Below are 22,443 nucleotides of genomic sequence, written 5' to 3' on the forward strand. Positions count from 1 at the left end.
ATAGGAACCTACCTGAAGGAAGAAAGTAAAAAAGGAAATAATTCCCAGACCTAAGAAAAGCAATGAAAACATGTTGCATTTCTGCTGCTTCACTTCATCGTCGCCTGGTCCAAAAACCTAGAAAAGAACATTTATTTTTTTATTTTTATTGTTTAAATATTTATTCATGTGACACACACACACACACATAGAGAGAGAGAGAGATGCAGAGGCACAGGCAGAGGGAGAAGCAGGCCCCATGCAGGGAGCCTGACGTGGGACTTGATCCCGGGTCTCCAGGATCATGCCCTGGGCCAAAGGCAGATGCTCAACCACTGAGCCACCCAAGGATCCTGAAAAGAACATTTAAAATGCCTACTTGGGGGGATCCCTGGGTGGCTCAGTGGTTTAGCGCCTGCCTTTGGCCCAGGGCACAATCCTGGAGTGCATCGGGCTCCTGGCATAGAGCCTGCTCTCCCTCCTCCCATGTCTCTGCCTCTCTCTCTATCAAATAAATAAATAAATAAATAAATAAATAAATAAATAAATCTTTAAAAAAATAAAATAAAAATAAAATGCCTACTTGGATTACATGATCCTCTTTACTTTTCCCATAATGGCTTGACCATCACACCTTGAAAAACCAGGCTCTGACCATGTGGGAGATTTTGTATTGTAAAATATATATGCAACAAAAAATTTACCATTGTAACCCCTGTTAAGTATGCAATGCAGTGGCATGAAGTTCATTCAAGGTGTTGCACAACCTTCACCACTACCATTGTCCAGAACTTTTTCTTCATGTCAAACTGAAACTCTGTATCTGATGAACAGTAACTCTGCCCATCCCCCCTTCCCAGCCCTCTGGGAATCCCTATTCTACTTCCTGTCTTTATGAACTTGAGTAATATGTGATTATTAACATGGGTTGCAGTTTTGCGTGTGGAATGGGTGTGGTTGCTCCCTTGACCCAGCACTTGCTGCTCCCTCTGCCCCAGCTTCTTCCCACCAGGCCCTAGCCCTGCACCCTGTCCCTCCACAGAACTCTGCTCTGCTCCCTACCAACCAACCTCAAACAGCACCTCCAGCTCCAGCTCTCCTGCTACCCTTGTCAGGTCCTGCTTTTCAAACACTTGCCATCCCTTGACACATTATGTATTTGGGTTTTTTTGTGTGTGTTCTCTGTGTGTCCCAGTAGAAAATAAACTGTTCTGAGGGCAAGGCTGGGTTTATCTTGGCCCTATCTCCAGTGCCTAGAGCAGCATCTGGCACATAGGTAGAGGCCTCAAAATATAAATACAATCCACACAACTCTTGAATTGCAAGAGAGACAGGAACTGCTTTGTTTTATCATTTTAAAACATTTGGAGAGTACTTTCTAATTTATCCCTTTTTTGGGCTTGTGCTCTTAATTGTAGACCAACAGCCAATGTCCCAAGTACCATAAATTTGTAACATGATGGAGAGTAATTCATCTTAACAAGAAAGTCTTGGGACACCTGAGTGACTCAGTGGTTGAGCATCTGCCTTTGGCTCAGGTTGTGATCCCATGATTCTGAGGTCCTGAGATCTAGTCCCACATTGGGCTCCCTGCATGGAGCCTGCTTTTCCCTCTGCCTGTGTCTCTGCCTCTCTCTTTGTGTCTCTCATGAATAAATAAATAAAATCTAAAACAAAACAAAACAAAAAACCAAGGAAGTCTCTCCCACAATGTTAGAGGCTAAGATTACACCATATAAATGGTGGGTTTTATGGAGCCTTAGCTGTTTCTGATGACTTCCTGTAAATATCCCCCACTGAACTTAACAACTGGAGAGTAAGAGTTTTCTAGGTTTCAGACTCCCCAGGCCTTGGAAGGACTGCTAAAACAATGATATACTTGCTATTGCTTTTTGAATACTCACTTCAAAGCAGACACTCTTAAAAGCTCCACTTCATCGTTTTCTATGTAATCTCTTTCCATCCTCAGCCATCCTGTGAGGTGCATTTATTTTAAGGATGAAGGAATGAGGTACAAGGAGGGACAGCATCCAGCCAAGCTTGCACAGCTGGGAAGTGGCGGGCTGGCCTGTGCCTGGTGCCTGGCCTCTCTGAGGCTGTGATGCTGTGACATGAGCCTGTCCCTTCCTTTACCCCACCCCACCCTACTGTGAGCCTCTATCTCTTCTCCATGAGTGTGAAGGGGATCATTGCCTCACAGTGACCAATTTCACCAGTTTCACCCCAGTGAAGAGACCTAATTAAATGCCTCCATCAGTGATTTTTTTTAACATATAATATCCTTAATATCATAACTTGGAATGGGTTGAAAGACTTCTTTTCCTTTTGCCTCATAGCCTTCCTCAAAAAGGGCATTAAAAACTTCGGTTCTCTTTCACTTGAGGTTGCTTTACTCCAAAATGTACTGAGCGGTGAAGCTGGCATGAGAACTGATTTAATTCAAGCTACTAAACGAGGTGTTCACACTTACCGCTATCATTTCTGAGAATATGATGGAAAACGCTGGCTGAAGCGCCCCATTGGCAATGGCGCACATGGTGCCTATCACAAAGTACGGCCACTCTGTTTTATTCAATTTCAAGACCTTCAGAAAAGACACTGATGGCACATTTTCATCCTAGAACACACACACACACACACACACACACGCACACACACACAAATACATACGTACCAGGAGAAAGTGGTGAGGAAACAACAGTTAGCAGAATTTGTAGACAAAGACAGCATTGCCCTCAAGGGACTTGCAGACTAGGTGCAGAGAATGACACATCTACTTCAAACTACTGAAGAGTGAGACCATCTATTATAAAATACTAACAATGTCCGTTGATTACACGGCATAAGCTGAGTGAGAGTTGTTCACCCAAGAAGCAGTGTCCACGGTGTGATCAGCCTATCTCTATTCCAGCCTCAGCAAAGGGAGGTGATGCTGGACTTGGGCACAAAAGGCTCTAGCATTAAGGTCCCAGCTCAACTCAAGGATGATGTAGGGGTCAAGTGAGACAATACCCATGAATAGACGGAGAAGGTCCTTACAAATGTGGGATACCATTATTAACCTGAGAAGATGGGCCTAGTCTCCTCACCCCCAGAACCCTGTCCAATGCTGCCTTTTCCTGTGACATGGCCCCAATTCACAAAACCAAATTAATTATGCCCATTTTCTGCTATTACTGTTCTGTGGAAGGCTTCTCCTATTTCAAAGCTTAGCTTGTTTTGTGATCTTTTTTTCTTGTGTATTTACATGTCTCCTTTTCTAATACATGAGTTTTGCTTTTAAAGGTGAAGACTATATGTCTTTATATTCCGAGAAACTATCCCAATACTTGGCACATTGACCAGAGTCTCAGCAAATGTCAAACTCAATGTCTGCTCAAACTTGAAGGATTTAGGTCATACAAATTACCCGTACAGTCAGAATATTCTCCTTTAAAATTAAACTAGATACAAAATGTGCCTATGAAAATCCCATAGCTTTATGGCTGTTAATAGATCATGTCTGGGTCTCTATGAAACAGGACACAAGGGAAGCGCTCCTTTGGTATCTGGAAATACCAGACTGTACAGTCGTAGCAGTGTAGCTCTAAAGGTAAAAGAGAAAATAAAAAGTGGATACTTCCAGATCCAAAGGTGGGGGGGGTAGGTGGGAATTGTTTATCGTAAGATAAAGCAACTTCACAATAGTATAATTATTACTCTTCTTTCCATAAATATACTAAGATTAAGACCTCTAAGAGAGCCCTTGTAATTTCTGCAGTAAATAATATTGTGGGCAGAGAAAAGCAGAAGCAATGAATTCTCTGTAGGATTAGTTTCTTCAGGCCAACACAAGAGTTAAAATTAGCCACCTTTATCAAGTAACATCCAAATGTATTTTCAAACAATTTCTTGAACTAAGAAAATACCTTTTCTTAGAATGGATTCCTTCTCCATTATAAAAGTTTCTGTTAACTTGATCTAATGACATCATAAGTCTTCAAGAGGGAAGTGTTAAAGAACATACAATTTCACTATTTCTGGACATTCCCTCCTTCTTCTTACTAAGAGAATTCCAATCTAATTCAGAGAGGCAATGCATACAATAAAAAGATTAAATTTTTTATCCTCCTTTGTAGCTAGAGATGGCTCTGGGATTAAATTATGGCCAATGACATGTAAGTAAAAGTATTGTATGGAATTACTGGAACATCTCTCTGTTTCTTCCTGCTGCTTGGAATGTGAATGTTATGGCTGGAGCTTCAGGAACCTTTTAGATCCCTGAGGATGGAAGTCACCTGCGAGCACAGTGAAGAACAAAAGGAGCCCGAATCTAAGGGACCTGTGGAGTCACCACCATGCAAGCGTTGGGTTTCTCACTACTAAGTCTTTTTAGGTGAAAGAGAAATGAAACCTCTTAATGTTTTTTAACTGATGTTATTCTGGCTTTTTCAGCACATTCCATCAGAGGTAATCCTTCCTAATAGAATGTACATATTAGGGCCTCTTTTCTAGCTTTGTCTTGGATCTCAAAAATGAATGGACTATCTACTTTTAAGCATCTAAACACAAAGACTATGTTTCTGAGTCTATTTCCCCCCCACTGGAAATCCATTTTTAATTGGAATTGATTTCAGTTCTTCATCAAAATGCATTTGAAAGTTGAAATTTCCTTTTTTCCAGGAAGGGTATCATTTATAGTAGGAATCACTTGTGCCTGCAATATACTTTCAAGGGTAAGAATTTCAACAGCAAAACTATACCATATAAGCTTTAATTTAAGAGAAAAAAACAACTTACAAGTTCTTTGTTTTCTACATCAAGGTCATTCTGATACTTTCGTGAATTCCTAAGGCTTTTCTGTGTAGAATTCCTAAATATGCGAGATTTCCAGCCATTTGGAGCCTTATCCCCAACAGCCTTTTCATTATTTAGTTCAACATCAAATTCTCCTGATTGGGTTTGGTTTCCTGAGGTCTGAAAGAAGAGAAAATGTTAAGTTGTGTGTGTGTGTGTGTGTGTGTGTGTGTGTGTGTGTGTGTGTTTCCAATCAGATATAACCTCCAAGCTTAGAACCATAAAGCCATTTTGAATATTACATGTATCGTGACTTGCAGATCCCCTAAAAACTTCTTAATCAAGATTAGTTTGAAAAGTGTCAAGTGTTTCAGCCCAGAGAAGTTGTGTTAAAGGTTTAAAAGGACAGGAAGGATATATTCCATTTGAACAATATAAAAATTAGAGCATAAAATATTTTATGCTCTAAAAATTCCTAAAAATTAAAAGGCAAATTTTTCATCATCTAGCAGATACATAGGAGTTTTCTCTACATGTGAGAATGCAGGGAGCCAGTCATGACCACCACCAAATAGAAGTATTAGCAAGGACTCATTTTTAAAGCTACAAACAAGGAAAAGCTGGTCACTCCCCATGGGAGGCAATTAAACTGCTTTCCTCCACTGGCTGGGTGTATTCATTTTCCTCCTTGTATCCTGCTCAGACTCACCTCACCCCAGGTGACCCCACCTGCAGGCTAAGCCTCCTTGCCTGCATTAGGATGAATTCTCTCCTTAAAGGGGCAAGGCGAAGGGTAATTTCTGACCTCTAGTTCAATGCCTGGTGAGGAACTTTGAGTCTGGTTCTCATTTGGCTTCCTCATGTTCAAATCCACCTCTTAGTGGTTTATCTAGGACCTGAGTTATTGCCGTATTGTCTTGTGCTTGCTTCTCTTTAGGTCCTGTCCCCATAACCAATCCTCTGACTAGCACCTTAAAGCACCTACAGTAGCCTCTCTAGAGCTCTGCATATTATCTGATCCTAGCTTTCCATCTGTGCTTTCAGTCCCTGACAAAACCTCACCCATGTGCCTCGAATCACACTGCAGTGATGTGTTCTGAATGAGGGACTTCCTTTCTTGCTTCAAACTGGAACTGTATTATACCATCTCCCCACCCAAACCAACCTTAGTCTTCTAACTCATCCTTGCAGCCTCACTTTCATCGATCCCCACACTGCTACCAGCTTCCTCAAGGACAGTTCTACTCAAATCACATCCCAGCTCAAAAATCTTGCACAGGTCCCCACTGTACACTCAAGCCTGGCTCCCCCAAATTCTAGCTCATGGCAAGTCAAACTGGACCACCTCTTGTGAATGCCTTTTCTTTTCCTTTTGTCATCTCCATGCTATCAAAGGGTTCATCTCAATGGACAATTCTCCCAATGAGTCCACTCTGATTTTAGCCTTCTGTGACAAATGAACAATCCCTCTCTCCTGTGATATTTTTTTCTATGCCTTAATTTAAAGCCCTCATTTGGTGGGTACTGAGGTCACTGAGCTCCAAAGTTGAGATGGCCACTTTCACCAGGTGATGAAAAGCATAGATTTAAAATCAATAGCCTTTATTTCTTTTACCAAATATACCACAGCTGTCTCAAATATTTAATTATAAAAAGTAAAACAATAGGGGATCCCTGGGTGGCTTAGCAGTTTGGCGCCTGCCTTCAGCCCAGGGTGTGATCCTGGAGTCCCGGGATCGAGTTCCGCATCGGGCTCCCTGCATGGAGCTTGCTTCTCCCTCTGCCTATGTCTCTGCCTCTCTCTCTCTCTGTGCCTCTCATAAATAAATAAAATCTTTTTTTTTTTTAGTAAAACAATAAATGTTGAAAGAAAACATGGGTGAATATCCTAAGAACAACTCCAAATCCTGAAGACATAAAGGGAAATAAAATAATATAATTACACATGATTTTAAAGCTTTTTTTAATGGTAGCCAAAAAAAAACTACAAAGCAAAATTAAAAGAACAAAGCAGGAGGCACCTGGTGCCTCAGTTAAGCATCTGATTCTTGATTTCTGATCTGGTCATGATCTCAGGGTCGTGGGACAGCAAAGTCTAACCCAGAAGTGAGAGATGTGAGAGTGCCAGGATAGAGAAGTTTAGGGGACTAAGCATTAAAGAATGCCAGAACTCGTGGAAACATTAGTGAAACATCAGTGACCATCTTAGGGCACACCCTGCTCAATGAACAAGTGAAGATGCCAGAAAACTAGGACTTGCTGAAACCACTGCTTAGCTGGTGACAAGCATCTTCTATCACAGGACACTGTTCAATCTTTAATTGTATGACTTTTCCTAGGAAAGAAAGGCTGTGGAATACAATACAGAAGGATCAGAGCTGTCCTTCACCCCTTGGCAGCCTCCCAGCCTAACTGGGTGGGTATGAAAGGTCATTCCTTCCGGGGCACAGAAGTGGCCAGCCAGGGGAGAAAGTAGTTGCCTCACTTGTGGATCTAACATGTCTTCACAGGCAAAACCATACAGCATTAGGAACCATTAATAAAATGAAAACTAAAACTAAATTAAAGGAACATTATTTTTTAAAGAGAGAGTGCGTGTGAGAGAGTGAGCATGACTCAACATTTTTGGAACCACATTTCCAAGGGGCAATATAGGTATTCCCTGCTTTCTGAAAGTTCATGTTACACTGCTTCAATTTTACAAAAGACCTACATGAATACCTGTTTTCACTAACAAAAAGAAATCTGAGGAGGATTTTTGTGCTGGTGAAAAAGGTGAAAAGTGAAAACAGCATTCAACATTTGTTCTGCAGCCAGCTGCCAGAGGGGCAGCACACTCCTCGCTTGGCAGCACAGTGGGCCAAGCTCTTTCCCTAGACTATACTCTGAATCTCAGCACCAGGCTGCCAGAGCTCTGAACTGTGTGAACTATGAGCATCCGTGCTTTATCTCCATTTGTTTTGTGCACCTGTTAGCAAGATGTGTCCTAAGGTATCAGAAAAACATAAGAGGTTATTTTCTGGCTGTGGGAATGCTCACAATTTTTTTCCATGTAAGTTAATGGTAATTGCTTTTTTGCTTTATACCATTTTGGCTTATGAAAGGTTTTATAGGAGCATTCTACTTTTGGACAGTGAAGGAAATCTGTATTTAGAATAGAGGAATAGGGGCACTGAGTGGCTCAGTCAGTTAAGTGTCCCGACTTTTGATTTCAGCTCAGGTCATGATCTCAGGGTCTTGGGATCCAGCCTGCCTGTGGCTCCCTGCTCAGCAGGGAGTCTGCTTGAGATTCTCTGTCCCTCCCTCTGCCCCTCAAAGTGCTCATGCACTTTCTCATTCTCTCAAATACATACATACATACATAAATAGGGGCACGTGGGTGGCTCAGTGGTTGAGCCTCAGCCTTTGGCCCAGGTTGTGATCCTGGGGTCCTGGGATGGAGTCCCACATCAGGCTCCCTGCAGGAGCCTGCTTCTTCCTCTACCTAGGTCTCTGCCTCTCTCTCTCTCTCTCTGTCTCTCATGAATAAATAAAATCTTTAAAAATAAATAACTAAAATCTTAGAGAAATACTGGAAATAAATCCAGTCTCCAACTTTAGAGAAACAACTAAGCAATTTATTACACATTAATATAATGGACTGCTGAGTACCAATTCATGTTAGCAATCTGGGTGATATATATCTGAAATGTTAAGATAAAAACCAACAATATCCATGTACATACTAGTTACAGTTATATTTATAGAAGTATATGCATTTGTTTTGATATAAGAATCATGTTTCTAGAAAAAATATTTCTAGGTTATTTTGCAAAGTTGCACAAGTAAGCATAATACAACAGTAACACAAACCGATGATTATCATCAATATTACCTGTTTTAGGAACTAGAATGAACGATTTTTTTTAAAAAAGAAGACCACGCTACTCACTTCCTAGAGCCATGAATCTTGCTAGTGGTTTTGTTAGGATAATCTAGGAAGCATTTGGAAATCACATAGGACCTCTCCAACTGCTGGAGATCCTAGCATTGCCCTCTTACTCCTGCCACTTCTCTGATGGTCCCTAATCTGTGGGTGGGAAGAACCTGCTAGTTTGAACACAGGTAATTAAGGATCTCTGTGGTGAGGAATAGATTCAAAACGTTTTTGACATCTTCCTTTACCTTCCTCTCTCACATTTCTTTCAGGATTCTTGCCTGTTTCTGAATTCAAGTCTCAGATGCCCATTTTTGGCATAGTCCTGAAGTTTTATATTTCTCAGCATGGCATTAGCTGCCTGATGTTTTAAGAGTATAAAGAATACTATATTGAGAAGCAGAAAGAAAAATTCTGGGAGCACATACCTGCATGTTAACAAGCTTGAAGTACACCCCCTCCTTCTTCATCAGCTCCTTGTGGTTTCCTTGCTCCACAATGACGCCATCCTCAAACCCAGCAATGACATCTGCATTTCGGATAGTGGACAGTCGATGGGCTATTACGATGGTGGTCCGGCCTTCTCTGGCCTAAAAGGGAGGACAGGTGTGATGCAACAGGGTTACAATGTTGATGCACTTGCCAGTAGCATGCACGGTTCAGCAATTGGTCGCATGTGTTTGCAGTTGATGAGCTTAGCTTCCCCCTTTGTGAACAGGGCGCACAGGCATCCTCATCTATGGAAAGCTACAGTGAGACTTGAGTTCTGGACCAGAAAAGAAGGCCAACCCCTCTAGTATGAGGATGAATAATTTTGAAGGCTCATGGTACTATAGGCTTACCTAAGAACAAGAAAAGGTCTGACTCTTCTCAAGTGTTTTCATACTCGTCTGAGGAGCCCTCCTTGTCAGTTACATGGCAGGCTAGAGCTTTAGCAACCACATGTTAGTAGAATTGTTGCCAAATGCAGCCTTCTCCAGGGCACTTCTGTAGGGTTTCTTTTGAGGTGCCTGATTTCAATTGTAATTCTGATGGCCTGCATGCAGGGAGTTTAGATGAAAATGTACTTTGGGGTCAGAATGGTTTAAATTATAGTCCAAAGACCATCTGCATAACTATCTCCAGAGTGGGGCCAATAACTTTGCTTTTTAACAAGTGCCCCAGGTGAGTTTTATGCATGCTAAAATCTACAAATCACCCCATTAAGTAGTTCTGTGAGCTCACATGTTGGCTTGGTGGATTTATCAATGGGCATTGAAATCCTGGAAAATGCTCATCGAATTATTCACGTTATATCATTAAGAAAGGTTATTCTTTTTGATACTCATTAGCTCTGTTAGACTATAGCTTCTTAAGACTACTCCTCCTCTGAGGCAATAAAACGTGTCATTAGGATGGTTATTAGAGTATTGCTTAATTCACCTAAGTAGTTAAAAATGCAAATTAAAAACGACAGCTGAGATTAATAATAGCCAAAAAGTGGGAACAATCCACATATTCATCAGTTAATAAAAGGATAAACAAAATGAAGTAGATCCATACAATGGAATATTATTGGGCCATAAGAAGGAATGATATTCTGATGCATGCTTGAATATGGATGGACTTTGAAAACACTGAAATGAAAGAAACCAGTTACAGAAAACCATGCATTGTATGATTCCATTTATATGAAATTTCCAAAATAGGCAAAACTGGTAGAGACAGAAAGTAGATGTGTGGTTGCCAAGGGCTGGGGTAAGCATAGAAATGGGGAGTGACTGCTAATAGGTAAAAGATTTTCATGGGGATGATGAAAATCTTCTGCAATTAGACTGTGGTGACTGTTGCAAAATCTTGTGAATATACTAAAAATCAGTGAATTGATTGTACATTTCAAAAGGGTGAACTTCATGGTATATGAATTATATCTCAATTTTTTAAACAAAGAACAGCCATGAAATTTCTGAAAAAGAAGTTAGTGAGCAAAGAGTGCTTCCCCCAGATATTACACCATAAAAAGCTACTTAAGATAGCAATTAAAATAGTAAAATCCAAGGGAAGCCATCTGTGAATAGGTGACTTGATCAATAAAGCAAGATAGAGAGTCCAGAAATAGATATAAAACACTGAAGAATTAGCACATGATAAATCTGGCATTATCTATCAGTAGGAGAAGATGGATCGTATGATAAATGGTATGAAGTCAACTGTGTAACCACCTGAAAAAAAGTAATGTGGTCTTTCTCCATCAGTCCTTACATTAATATTACCATCATCAATTATGTTTAAGTAAGTATAAAAGAGTTAAAACATAGAAGAAGACAGAGTCTAGAGCATTGCTATATTGGATAACATTTCAGACTGTTCAGTTTTTAGTACACAGGCCCCAAAGAAGCATGCATAAATATTAACCGATGTGGAAGTTGCATGGCTTTGTCTAAGTATGATAAGGCACATAGGAAATAATTTGATAATTCTAATCTTATTCATGATACTAACAGTGATGAGTAAATTGCTAATAGTCACTGTGTTATATTATGATAATCATAGGTTGATACTATGTCAATATAAAAAAAAAAAAAAGCCCAGAGGAATTACAGTCAGATTTGTGAGTAAATGATTGATGTGCTAGAAGAAACAAAGGATGTACTGGTGAGTTTAAACATTAGAAACTGTCATCCTTAACCAAGAAATTCTGGCCAGATTAGAGATTTGACACAAAGAGATTTTTTTTCAGAGCTCTCAGATGCTCCAATGATGAAAAAACATTGGCAGATAAATATCCTAGATTCAAGGACACCAAATGTTAAGAAATTTGAAACTTCTGCTAACTTTGGGTGTGCAGGGATGAAAGGCAAGTTCAAACAAAGAGAGTACTAATCCATTAGCCTTTCTGGAACTTCTGAGGGAAAACGGGGGTGGGTATAAAGTGAAACCTTTGGAATCATTTGGTAAAATCACATGGAGGCTAATTTTTATTTTTCTCTTGCCCCTCCAGTATGGTAACGCTATGAGTAGGAGGGAGTCATATAGGCATGAATCTTTGTGTTTATTGATTTTTTAAAAAAAAAAATCAAAATAGCAAATCTGTATTTGTATTCTTTAAGACCTTATATGGAAAAACCTATTGTTTGTTTTGATAAATAGTCACTATCTATTGAGTCATCAACTCATATGGTCCTTAAAAATTTTTAATGTATACAGGTATCATTTCAATGAACTGAACCATGGTAATCTATTTAGTAAATATTTATTTAGGATCTACTATATGCAAAGCCCTGATTAACTGTTAAAAAGATATAAACATAGAGGCACTTAGCTGGCTCAGGAGAGCATGTGATTCTTGATCTCAGTGTAGTGAGTTTGAATCCCATGTTGGGCATAGAGCTTATTTTATTTTATTTTTTAAAGATTTTATTTATTTATTCATGAGATTCAGAGAGAGAGAGAGAGAGAGAGAGAGAGAGAGAGAGAGGCAGAGACACAGGCAGAGGGAGAAGCAGGCTCCATGCAGGGAGCCTGATGTGGGGCTCAATCCTGGAACTCCAGGATCACACCCTGGGCCCAAGGCAGGCAATCAACTGCTGAGCCACCCAGGCATCCCATAGAGCTTACTTTAAAAAAAGATTTAAATATGAAGCATTTATTAATTCTGTCTCCTAGAGGATTTATTCTTTCTAGAATATAGAAGGCACATAAATAAATAACTACAGGGATCCCTGGGTGACCAGCGGTTTGGCACCTGCCTTTGGCCCAGAGCGCGATCCTGGAGACCCGGGATCAAATCCCACGTCGGGCTCCTGATGCATGGAGCCTGCTTCTCTCTCTGCCTGTGTCTCTGCCCCTCTCTCTCTCTCTCTCGCTGTGTGACTATCATAAATAAATAAAAATTAAAAAAAATTAACTACAATAAGTTGGTGCCACACACGAGGAACTGATAAATGTATAAAAGATCCATAAAAAATATTCTTCTTGCAGGATAGGTAATCAAGGAAGGACAAAAATAGATATAATAGTGTTATATCCTTATGCTCCTCAGAGGAACAATAATAAATTACAAAATTCAACTTGTCATTGTTAAAATATAGTTGGTTTGTGACTGGCCCAAGTGACTGACTAGTATCACTGAGGAAAGTGCAGTAACAAAGGATTTGCCTTTCAAAGATATGATTTATTGTCTGCAAAATATATTAGCTCAGTTATCTTGCAAAGTATGCAGTCGACAGGGTAGATTATAAACTATAATGACTATGGTACATTAAACACAAGCACAAACACTCCCTCCCGGAGGTAGTGTATTTCTCCATCTCCTCAAATCTGAGCAGGCCCTGTGACTTGTTTTGACCTAAAGAATGTGAAGGAATTGTGCAGTTTCCAGAACCTAGGCTTCAAGAGGCCTTACAGTTGTGTGTTTGCTCTCTTGAATCCACAGTAAAAGGAAACTTGTCTAATCTGATGTAAGATGGGAAGCCTCATGGGCAAAACTGAGCTGCCTCAGGAAACACCCATTACCAACTGCCAGGCACAAGAGTGAGGCCATCTTGAACATTCCAGGCCACCAGACCCTGAGCTGAAAAGAGCTTCCTAAGGGAGAGTAGGCAAAACCAACAGAGGGACACCACCAGCCATCTCACTAAGTTTTGCCTTAAATGCAGAAATCTTGTTAGTGAAAACTGGAAGAAAAGTAAAGACATTGCTACTGGCTCTTGGAAAGAGACTTATGTGACCTTCTAATAACTGGAAAAGAAAGTGTCCTATGGTCACTTGAAAGTAAGGTATTGTATCTAGTGAACTTGTACATCTGGCTAAGAAGATTCCAGAGATCTCCAAATAGAATGTTGAACGTGCCAATGGGATTCCACTGGCTGTAGGTTATAAGGTAGAGGAAGAGAATGGTGAGCTTCAGAAGGAGCTATTTGGTTTGCAAGTTGAATTTAGACCAAACATAGAAGACCCAGTACCTGGCACAAAAACAGACACATGTATCAGTGGAACAGAATAGAGAACCCAGAAGTGGACCCTGAACTTTATGGTCAACTAATATTCGATAAAGAAGGAAAGACTATCCATTGGAAGAAAGACAGTTTCTTCAATAAATGGTGCTGGGAAAATTGGACATCCACATGCAGAAGAATGAAACTAGACCACTCTCTTACACCATACACAAAGATAAACTCAAAATGGATGAAAGATCTAAATGTGAGACAAGAATCCATCAAAGTCCTAGAGGAGAACACAGGCAACACCCTTTTTGAACTCGGCCACAGTAACTTCTTGCAAGATACATCCACGAAGGCAAAAGAAACAAAAGCAAAAATGAACTATTGGACTTCATCAAGATAAGAAGCTTTTGCACAGCAAAGGATACAGTCAACAAAACCAAAAGACAACCTACAGAATGGGAGAAGATATTTGCAAATGACGTATCAGATAAAGGGCTAGTTTCCAAAATCTATAAAGAACTTATTAAACTCAACACCAAAGAAACAAACAATCCAATCATGAACTGGGCAAAAGACATGAACAGAAGTTTCACAGAGGAAGACATAGACATGGCCAACACACACATGAGAAAATGCTCCGCATCACTTGCCATCAGGGAAATACAAATCAAAACCACAATGAGATACCACCTCACACCAGTGAGAATGGGGAAAATTAACAAGGCAGGAAACCACAAATGTTGGAGAGGATGCGGAGAAAAGGGAACCCTCTTACACTGTTGGTGGGAATGTGAACTGGTGCAGCCACTCTGGAAAACTCTGTGGAGGTTCCTCAAAGAGTTAAAAATAGACCTGCCCTACGACCCAGCAATTGCACTGCTGGGGATTTACCCCAAAGATACAGATGCAATGAAACGCCGGGACACCTGCACCCCGATGTTTCTAGCAGCAATGTCCACAATAGCCAAACTGTGGAAGGAGCCTCGGTGTCCATCGAAAGATGAATGGATAAAGAAGATGTGGTTTATGTATACAATGGAATATTACTCAGCCATTAGAAATGACAAATACCCACCATTTGCTTCGACGTGGATGGAACTGGAGGGTATTATGCTGAGTGAAATAAGTCAGTCGGGGAAGGACAAACATTGTATGTTCTCATTTATTTGGGGAATATAAATAATAGTGAAAGGGAATATAAGGGAAGGGAGAAGAAATGTGTGGGAAATATCAGAAAGGGAGACAGAACATGAAGACTCCTAACTCTGGGAAACGAACTAGGGGTGGTGGAAGGGGTGGTGGAAGGGGAGGTGGGCGGGGGGTGGGGGTGAATGGGTGACGGGCACTGAGGAGGCACTTGACCGGATGAGCACTGGGTGCTATTCTGTATGTTGGTAAATTGAACACCAATAAAAAATAAATTTATTATTTTAAAAAAAGAAACTGGGAAAAATCATGATATTTACAATTAACATGTGATGTTTGACTTTACTGCTTGTAACTATCACAATAAATTGATGTTTTTACTTTTACCTTGATAAAAAAAAAAAAAAAAGAAGACCCAGTACCTGCTTTTTTGAAGAATGAATTGTTAGTAGTCCAGTGAAATGAAGCCAAAGATCAAATCAGTGTGTGAGTATAAGATTTTTTTGTTAAAATCTCTCAGAGAGGGGTGCCTGGGTGGCTCAATCAGTTAAGCATCTGCCTTCAGATCAGTCATGATCTTGTGGTCCTGGAATTGAGCCCCATATTATGCTCCCTGCTCAGTGGGAAGCCTGCTTCTTCCTCTGCCCCTTCCTCTGCTCATGCTCTCTCTTTCTTTCAAATAAATAAATAAAACCTTAAAAAAAATCTCTCAGAGATTTAAGGCAGATTCTAGTAGACGCCTGCAGCTACCTAAAAGGACTTTGGAGACTCTTAATTAAAGATTTTCTCATGGCAGCTTCACATACAGCCCAAAGTAGAAAGAGGTTCATTTTGAAAAAAATTATAGATGTAGGTTTTGGGGCTTGAGTGAGCCATGGTTGTATTTCAAACAAACTCATAGTTTTTAGGAGGGTCTACCAGCTTGGACTGAAAGAGATTGAGAAAATTAAAAATGTAAAGAGGCCTGTAGGTCCCAAATATTATGGGCAGAAAGACGCTGAGAAAGCTACTCAGCTGCATTCACAAGCCATTTCTTATTTATTCCCTTTTCAGGAAGTACTTCTCAGAGGAAGGATCTAAGAACCCCCAGTGTGGAGCCTAAAGCCAAAGGGAACATTCCACTGATGGAGTAGGACTGGGCCTTAATCAAGGAACATTCCCTTTCCCTGGAGTAATTGGCTACACACCTGACTGCATTTCAGAATGGACCAGTAACTGCTATGTGCTTCCAGTTATAATTTTTCAATGGGAATGACTATTATTATCTTATTCTTGCATCAACATTACATGTTGGGTATATGTGTGGAAGACAATTTGTCTCTTGAGTTCACATATCTCTGGATCAAGATGAGCATAACATGAAAAACCTATCCATATCTGGATCCCATACAGATCTTCAGGTACTGGACATTGAACCTGATGTCATAGCTGCATGAGAATTTTGAGAGTATTGAGAAGAGGTGGATTTATTTTGTACATGGGAGAAGGGTAAGTAATTGTGGGAAAGTGTGCTGTGGATGGTTAAATATCGTCACAGATCCTTTCCAGCTCACCCATCAAGAGGTGGAATCTATCTCCTCACTCCTTCAGTCTGGGCTGCCTTGTGGCTTGCTGTGATCAACAGACTGCGATGAAACTGACACTTTGGAAGTCCTGGAGTCTAAGCCTCTAGATAGATGTCTTCTAGCTTCTGTTTCTGGGTACAATGTCCTAAGAAGGCCACATAAGCAGCCAGGCTAGCCTACTGTACAAGTATTAGTATAAGTATGAGAAGCCACATGAGATGCCCAGTCAATAGCCAGCCTGGGAGGAAGGCCATCTTGGACTATTTTAGCTAAGTCAATCCTGCATATGCTTAGGTGAAAACAGCAGAAGATCCACCCAGCCAAGCCACAGAATTATTGTTTTAAGTCTGAATTTGGGATGGTTTGTTATACAGAATAGGTAATCAATTCAGCAAGTAGCACAATTAATAAAAATCATGGTAATGGCAGTCACCATAATAGCAGCACCAGCTAACATTATCATTTCCCATGTGCAAGGCATGTGCTAATAACTTTACATGTAGTATCATTTAATCTTTTCAATCACCCTATGACATTATTTCTTCCTCTTTCTCCAGTTACTTCTACAAGATCTCAGGCTTAGAGAGAGGTTAGTTAATTTGCCCAAGATCATGCAGCTAGAAAGGGACAGAGTCAGGACTCCAACCTCAGCCTGTCTAGCATCAAAGCCTGTGCTCTTAACTCCTCCCCAAGCTGCTAAGGGCTTTTCTTGGGAATTAAAAAAGAATTATAAGTGATTCATCAGCTATTTTTAAAACCTAAAAGTTTATCAACTGGGGAGATCATAATCCTAGGGGACACAAATTACTAAGATTGAATGAAGTAACTTGTCTAACTATGAATTAAAACTTGCAAGTCCACAATTTTTCTGGTAGGATCCATATAACAAAAAATTACTTGTCCACTAATTCTGTTCTCATAGCACAGAAAGGGCTAATATATTGAATATTTGTATCCTAGAAAGTATTGGGACCTGGGCTCTAGTGATGAATGGGACTTTTCCCCCCATAAATATCTTTCTTATCCTACCTGACTTTTCCTTAAAAAGTCTATGTCAACACATGAATGCCCATGTAAGGTAATTTTTAAGTTTTAATTTATGTGCTTTAAAAAATAATTTCCTGCTTTAAGTCATGCCTGATTAACCAACCAAATGCCAGTTTCCTGTATATATACTTTGGTTCCTTAATATTGAGACTTAACATACATGAAAGCAATATAATTCAATGTAAGAATTTGTGAGTAATAACTATCATCTCATTAATCATTACTAGATTAAATTATATGAGATAAGACAAAATATTAATCTGATAAACTGGGCAGCACTGATTACAGTTTATAACACACAGTGTTTACTTAGGATTCAAGTATAAATTTTCCTGAGAAAATAAGATTCATACGGTTTACATCCAAAATTGCAAGAGGTAGTTTGGATAGAAGTTGTCAAGTAACTTGTACATTTGATTACTAAACCTTCTCAGACCAAATATGTTTGTGATATTTATGTTTTTGAGACCCATTTATGTGGTGTCATCTGACTCTGGTTATTATACTGGGTTATCAGTACTGATGATATCAGCACTGATCACAAAAGTCCCAACATAAGGTGCTTCCTGTGAAGCTTCAGCTTTTAAAAATGACAGTGAGAGATTTAGAAATGCCTGAGCTGGACACGTAAACTGGCATCCTTAAAATGTGTTTCTTATGTGCTTAGACAAACACACAAATTGAACCTTACTTCCTTTCACCTTCATGAATAAAGATAGTGGTATTGCCTACCTACAAAATAAGGCAAGTATTTTGAGCTCTTTTTTATCTGGCCCAGTTTCTGGGTAACCAGATTTTTCTTTGTACATTTTAACACAGCCACTCCTGATCAAAGAAATAGCCTCTGTGCAAGAAGTAAACGAAGCTAAGTGGCTCATTACCTAGGCCTGATTTGGCACCAGTGCACTTGGGTCAAAGCAAGCCAGTTACAGAATGGGCCATCTACCTCTCTTTGCAATGTGGCCTGACAGAAAGGGGAAATCATTACAGCCCCAGGAGAGAGCTTCACTTGCTCTCATGTGTATGTTTTTCAATCTAGAGTCACAAAGGATTAGCAAGAATTTCCAGTAAAGCTGGTCAGTTTGCTGGTCCTGCAGGTGTTTTGGGTTGACTGACCTTATCCAGGGCCGCCTGTACCTCTGCTTCACTTTCAGTGTCCAGGGCTGACGTGGCTTCATCCAGCAGGAGGATCTTAGGGTTGCGAACCAGGGCCCTAGCGATGGCAATTCTCTGTTTCTGTCCACCACTCAGCTGGGCCCCTCTCTCTCCAACCAGGGTGTCAAATTTCTATGACAGAAAACATGGAGGAGCTCCTGATGTATCTCAAGTAGTAAAGGCTATGGAGTTTAGAAATTCACGAAGACAACATGGAGCTTCATATTGACTATGATAATGGGTCCTAAGTTATAATAAAATCAATAAAAATCGACTAACATATACTCTGTATAAAATTTTATAGGATTCATGTCCCAGGCTGTATGTACTCCTTACACCTCCAACTGAATAATGCAAGGGACTTGCCTAAGCAAAGTTGAACAACCTTGCCTCTCAAACATTATTAGGTTAAGCTTTGAAGAAAGAACTCACTTGCCTGAAGTCAAAGTTGAATTTCAAAGACAACTACATTAACAGAGACTTTACCTGTGGTAGTTTCATGATAAACTCATAGGCATTGGCTTCTTTGACAGCTTTCTTTATCTCATCCATGGTGACATTTCCACGGCCATAGCGAATATTTTCAGCAATTGTGGTAGAAAACAGCACTGGCTCCTGACTCACCACTCCAATTATTTCCCTGAGATACCTTACATTAAAGGTCTTAATATCCTGCCCATCAATGTTAATCTGAAAGAAAGAAATATTTCCATGAGATATTTTAAACCATCTGACATCTAAAGCATCAAGACGCTTTAATTTGTGACACAAAGTCTTAGCTAACATTTAATGTTTAATTTATTAACTTATTTAACTTATTTTCATGGCTAGAAATGGTTGGAGATGAGAATTAGAAACAAACAGTAATGTGCAAGAACAAAAATAAAGAGCATATTTATTATCTTACACATACAGTTTTTTCATGGGTGGATTATTTTCCATAACTGGTACTAGGTTATATATTTTTTTAGCGTACTATTATTTTTTGCTTACCACTATTTAAATTTGAATAAGAATGTCTACTTATCTACATATCATTTTGATGGCATTATGATGTCTTACTAGATGTAATATGCCATAATTTACTTTAGCATTTTCCACCTGCTAGATATTTGACTTCTTTCAAGGAATACTGAAAGACAATCTGTAGAAGTAGAGAGTCACCAGATAGAAGAGTATGAGTTCTTTTTATTTCTCTGATAACAACTGCTTATCTGTACAATAACTGGTGATATTGGACATTTATTATTTGCTGAATAAAGGCTGAATAAACAACATTCTAAAAAGATTTTAAAAATTTACAGTGTCAGCAAAAATATGTAAATGTATCTGCTTTTGCAATTTACTAGCTGTGAGTTTTATCATTTTAACTTGTTTTTTCTAATTAATAAGTGCAAACTAGTACCTTATATTTGCTTTGTTTTATGTATATTTATAAATGAGGCTGGACATTTCTTGAAACTTTTTACCGATGCATACTTATTCTCAAAAGATTTTCATGTTCGTATCCTATTACAGATTCATATTAATATCTCAAATACTAAATATAATAGTTTTTCCATATATATCACAAACCATGTTTCTATTTATTGCAGCTTTACTATGTTTTATTATAGAGAAGTTTAAGGAAAAATTAAATGAATAAACTGTACCTCTGGACATTTCTTTTATTATTTTAGTAAGCAAACTGCTAAATCATGATGTGAACAGTGAATATCTCTGAGTTATAGAATTTCTGAAGACTTTTTCCCTTGTTGACATGTATATTTAAAAAATATGTATTACTCCAATAATTATTTTTTTATTTTTTATTAAAAAAAAACTTTAAAAAAATTTTTAACTGGGCTTTACACCCAATGTGGGGCTTGAACTCATGATCCCAAGATCAAGAATCACATGTTCCACTGGCTGAGTCAGCCAGGCACTCCTACTCCAATAATAATTTTAAAAATACTATATTTTCAAATGCATATTGTTAATGGTTAGTATTTTATTAGGTTCTTTTTTAAAGATAAAGAAAAATGTTTACAGTTGGACCAATCTAGAGTTTTCTTTAGTCAATGAGGATAGGATTATGTTCCCCTCTAATATCAGATTTTTCCAAAATGTGTATTTTATTAAGTTAATTAAATAAATAATTCATGTACCTAGAACTCTGTATTCACTCCTGCAATCTGTGTTCTATCTCAAATGCCTTTTAACATTTTTTGCCTTTCTTTGTAACTTGTAATCTTCTGTTTTCAAAATTGTTGAATTATTATGTATTTTAGTATCAGGTAAGCTCAATGTCCTAAAGTTGGCACAACTGAGGAAATTTGAATACATACCATGGGCTAGTATCGTATTAAAATTGAATTTACTGATAATTGATAACTGTTTTGCAAGAGGATGTCCTTCTTCTTAGAAAATACATTCTGAAGTATGTAATAGTCAAGGGACATGATGTCCTTAACTTTGATTCAAAGGTTCAGAAAAAAATCTGCCTTCGTGTGTGTGTGTGTGTGTGTGTGTGTGTGTGTGCGTGCATGTGCACATGTACTTATTATATATGTAGAGAGAGAAGACAATAAAGTAAAAGGGTCAAAATAGAAACAGTAAATCTGAGTAAAGACTATATGTGTTTCCTGCTTACAACTTTTCTTTAATTTTCAATTTATAAGAAAAATTTTTTAACATTTTATTCATCTATTTTTTAAGTAGACTACATGCCTAGTGTTGAGCCCAATGTGGGGCCAATCTCACGAACTTGAGATCAAGCCCTCAGTGGAGAGCAAGAGCCAGGTGCTGCACTGAATGAGCCACCCACATGCCCCATAAGAAAATTTTTTAAAGGCAAAGAATATACCCTAGGCTAATAATGTCTTGCAAGTCTTCAGAAGTTTTTAAATAAACTATCCCATTTTCTCCTTCAGATATTCCAACACTTAAGAAAACTCAACTGTCTTTGATGAATTTAATTTCTGTCCTGAGATTTCTTGTGACCTTGATTATCAGGTTCTCAAAAATTGCTATGTGGAATATTTTTTACCAAACCCAATAATTCCTTAAAAATAACAGTCTCAGTTGTCTGGATGAGTGTCTTACAGTTGATTTAGTGAGTTAGGAATTGCTTAGTTAGAGCACAAGAAAGTGTCATCTATCTTTTTTGGCTTTTATTATCTTGTATATTTTTTAAACCAGTCTAAGTGGGGTTTTTGTTTTTGTTTTTAGATTTTATTTATTTATTCATGAGAGACACAGAGACATACAGGTAGAGAGAGAAGCAGGCTCCCTGTGGGGATCCCGATGTGGGACTTTATCCCAGTACCCCGGGATCGCCCTCTGAGCTGAAGGCTCAACCACTGAGCCACCCAGGTGCTCAGTCCAAGTGTTTGAGTGCATTATCTAGAGGCATTGCAATTCTATAACCTTTTTTTTTTTTTACCAAAATTAGATTCACATGCAAATTTTCTACCAAAAAAAAAAAAAAAAAACAATTTTGCAGGGCTAATTGGTAGCCAGCTGACCACTTTGCGAACTTGGTTCTGACCACTTACCATACCCTCATCAGGGTCATAGAGCCTCTGCATCAGCTGCACGGTTGTACTTTTCCCACAGCCACTGTTCCCAACCAGTGCCACCGTCTGCCCGCTCTGAACCTTCAGGTTGAGACCCTTCAAGATCTATGAGGGAAAAGAGAGAAAGAGAACACTCTTCACGACAAAATCCTGGAAGGGGACTAATTTTTTAAAAATATTTTATTTATTTATTCATGAGAGACACAGAGAGAGACAGAGCCATAGGCAGAGGGAGAAGGAGACTCCCTGCATTGAGTCTGATGTGGGACTCCATCCCAGGACCCCAGGATCACTTCCTGAGCCAAAGGCAGATGCTCAACCCCTGAGCCACCCATGTGTCGAAAGGGGACTAATTTGATTCAGTTTTAAATTGAAGA

At 39.1% G+C, this 22,443-nt stretch overlaps 1 protein-coding gene across 20 annotated transcripts in view; it reads right to left on the reverse strand.

Moving 5' to 3' along the window:
* ABCB4 (ATP binding cassette subfamily B member 4) overlaps window positions 1-22,443 on the reverse strand; it is a 71,016-nt gene that overhangs the window by 23,997 nt on the left and 24,576 nt on the right. For all 20 annotated transcript variants that reach the window (XR_012002648.1, XM_026018678.2, XM_072764146.1 and 17 more), the window contains 7 exons: window positions 22,046-22,171; window positions 18,996-19,199; window positions 18,471-18,641; window positions 9,100-9,261; window positions 4,759-4,935; window positions 2,450-2,596; window positions 13-117 (listed from right to left, as the gene is read on the reverse strand). Coding sequence is in view for 19 of the 20 variants with exons in the window: in XM_026018678.2 (XP_025874463.2) it covers window positions 13-117; window positions 2,450-2,596; window positions 4,759-4,935; window positions 9,100-9,261; window positions 18,471-18,641; window positions 18,996-19,199; window positions 22,046-22,171 (1,092 nt within the window). In the remaining variant the exon portion in view is untranslated. The remainder of the gene's footprint in view (window positions 1-12; window positions 118-2,449; window positions 2,597-4,758; window positions 4,936-9,099; window positions 9,262-18,470; window positions 18,642-18,995; window positions 19,200-22,045; window positions 22,172-22,443) is intronic.

The sequence above is a fragment of the Vulpes vulpes genome, chromosome 7 (assembly GCF_048418805.1).
Source record: "Vulpes vulpes isolate BD-2025 chromosome 7, VulVul3, whole genome shotgun sequence".
Lineage (NCBI taxonomy): Eukaryota > Metazoa > Chordata > Mammalia > Carnivora > Canidae > Vulpes > Vulpes vulpes.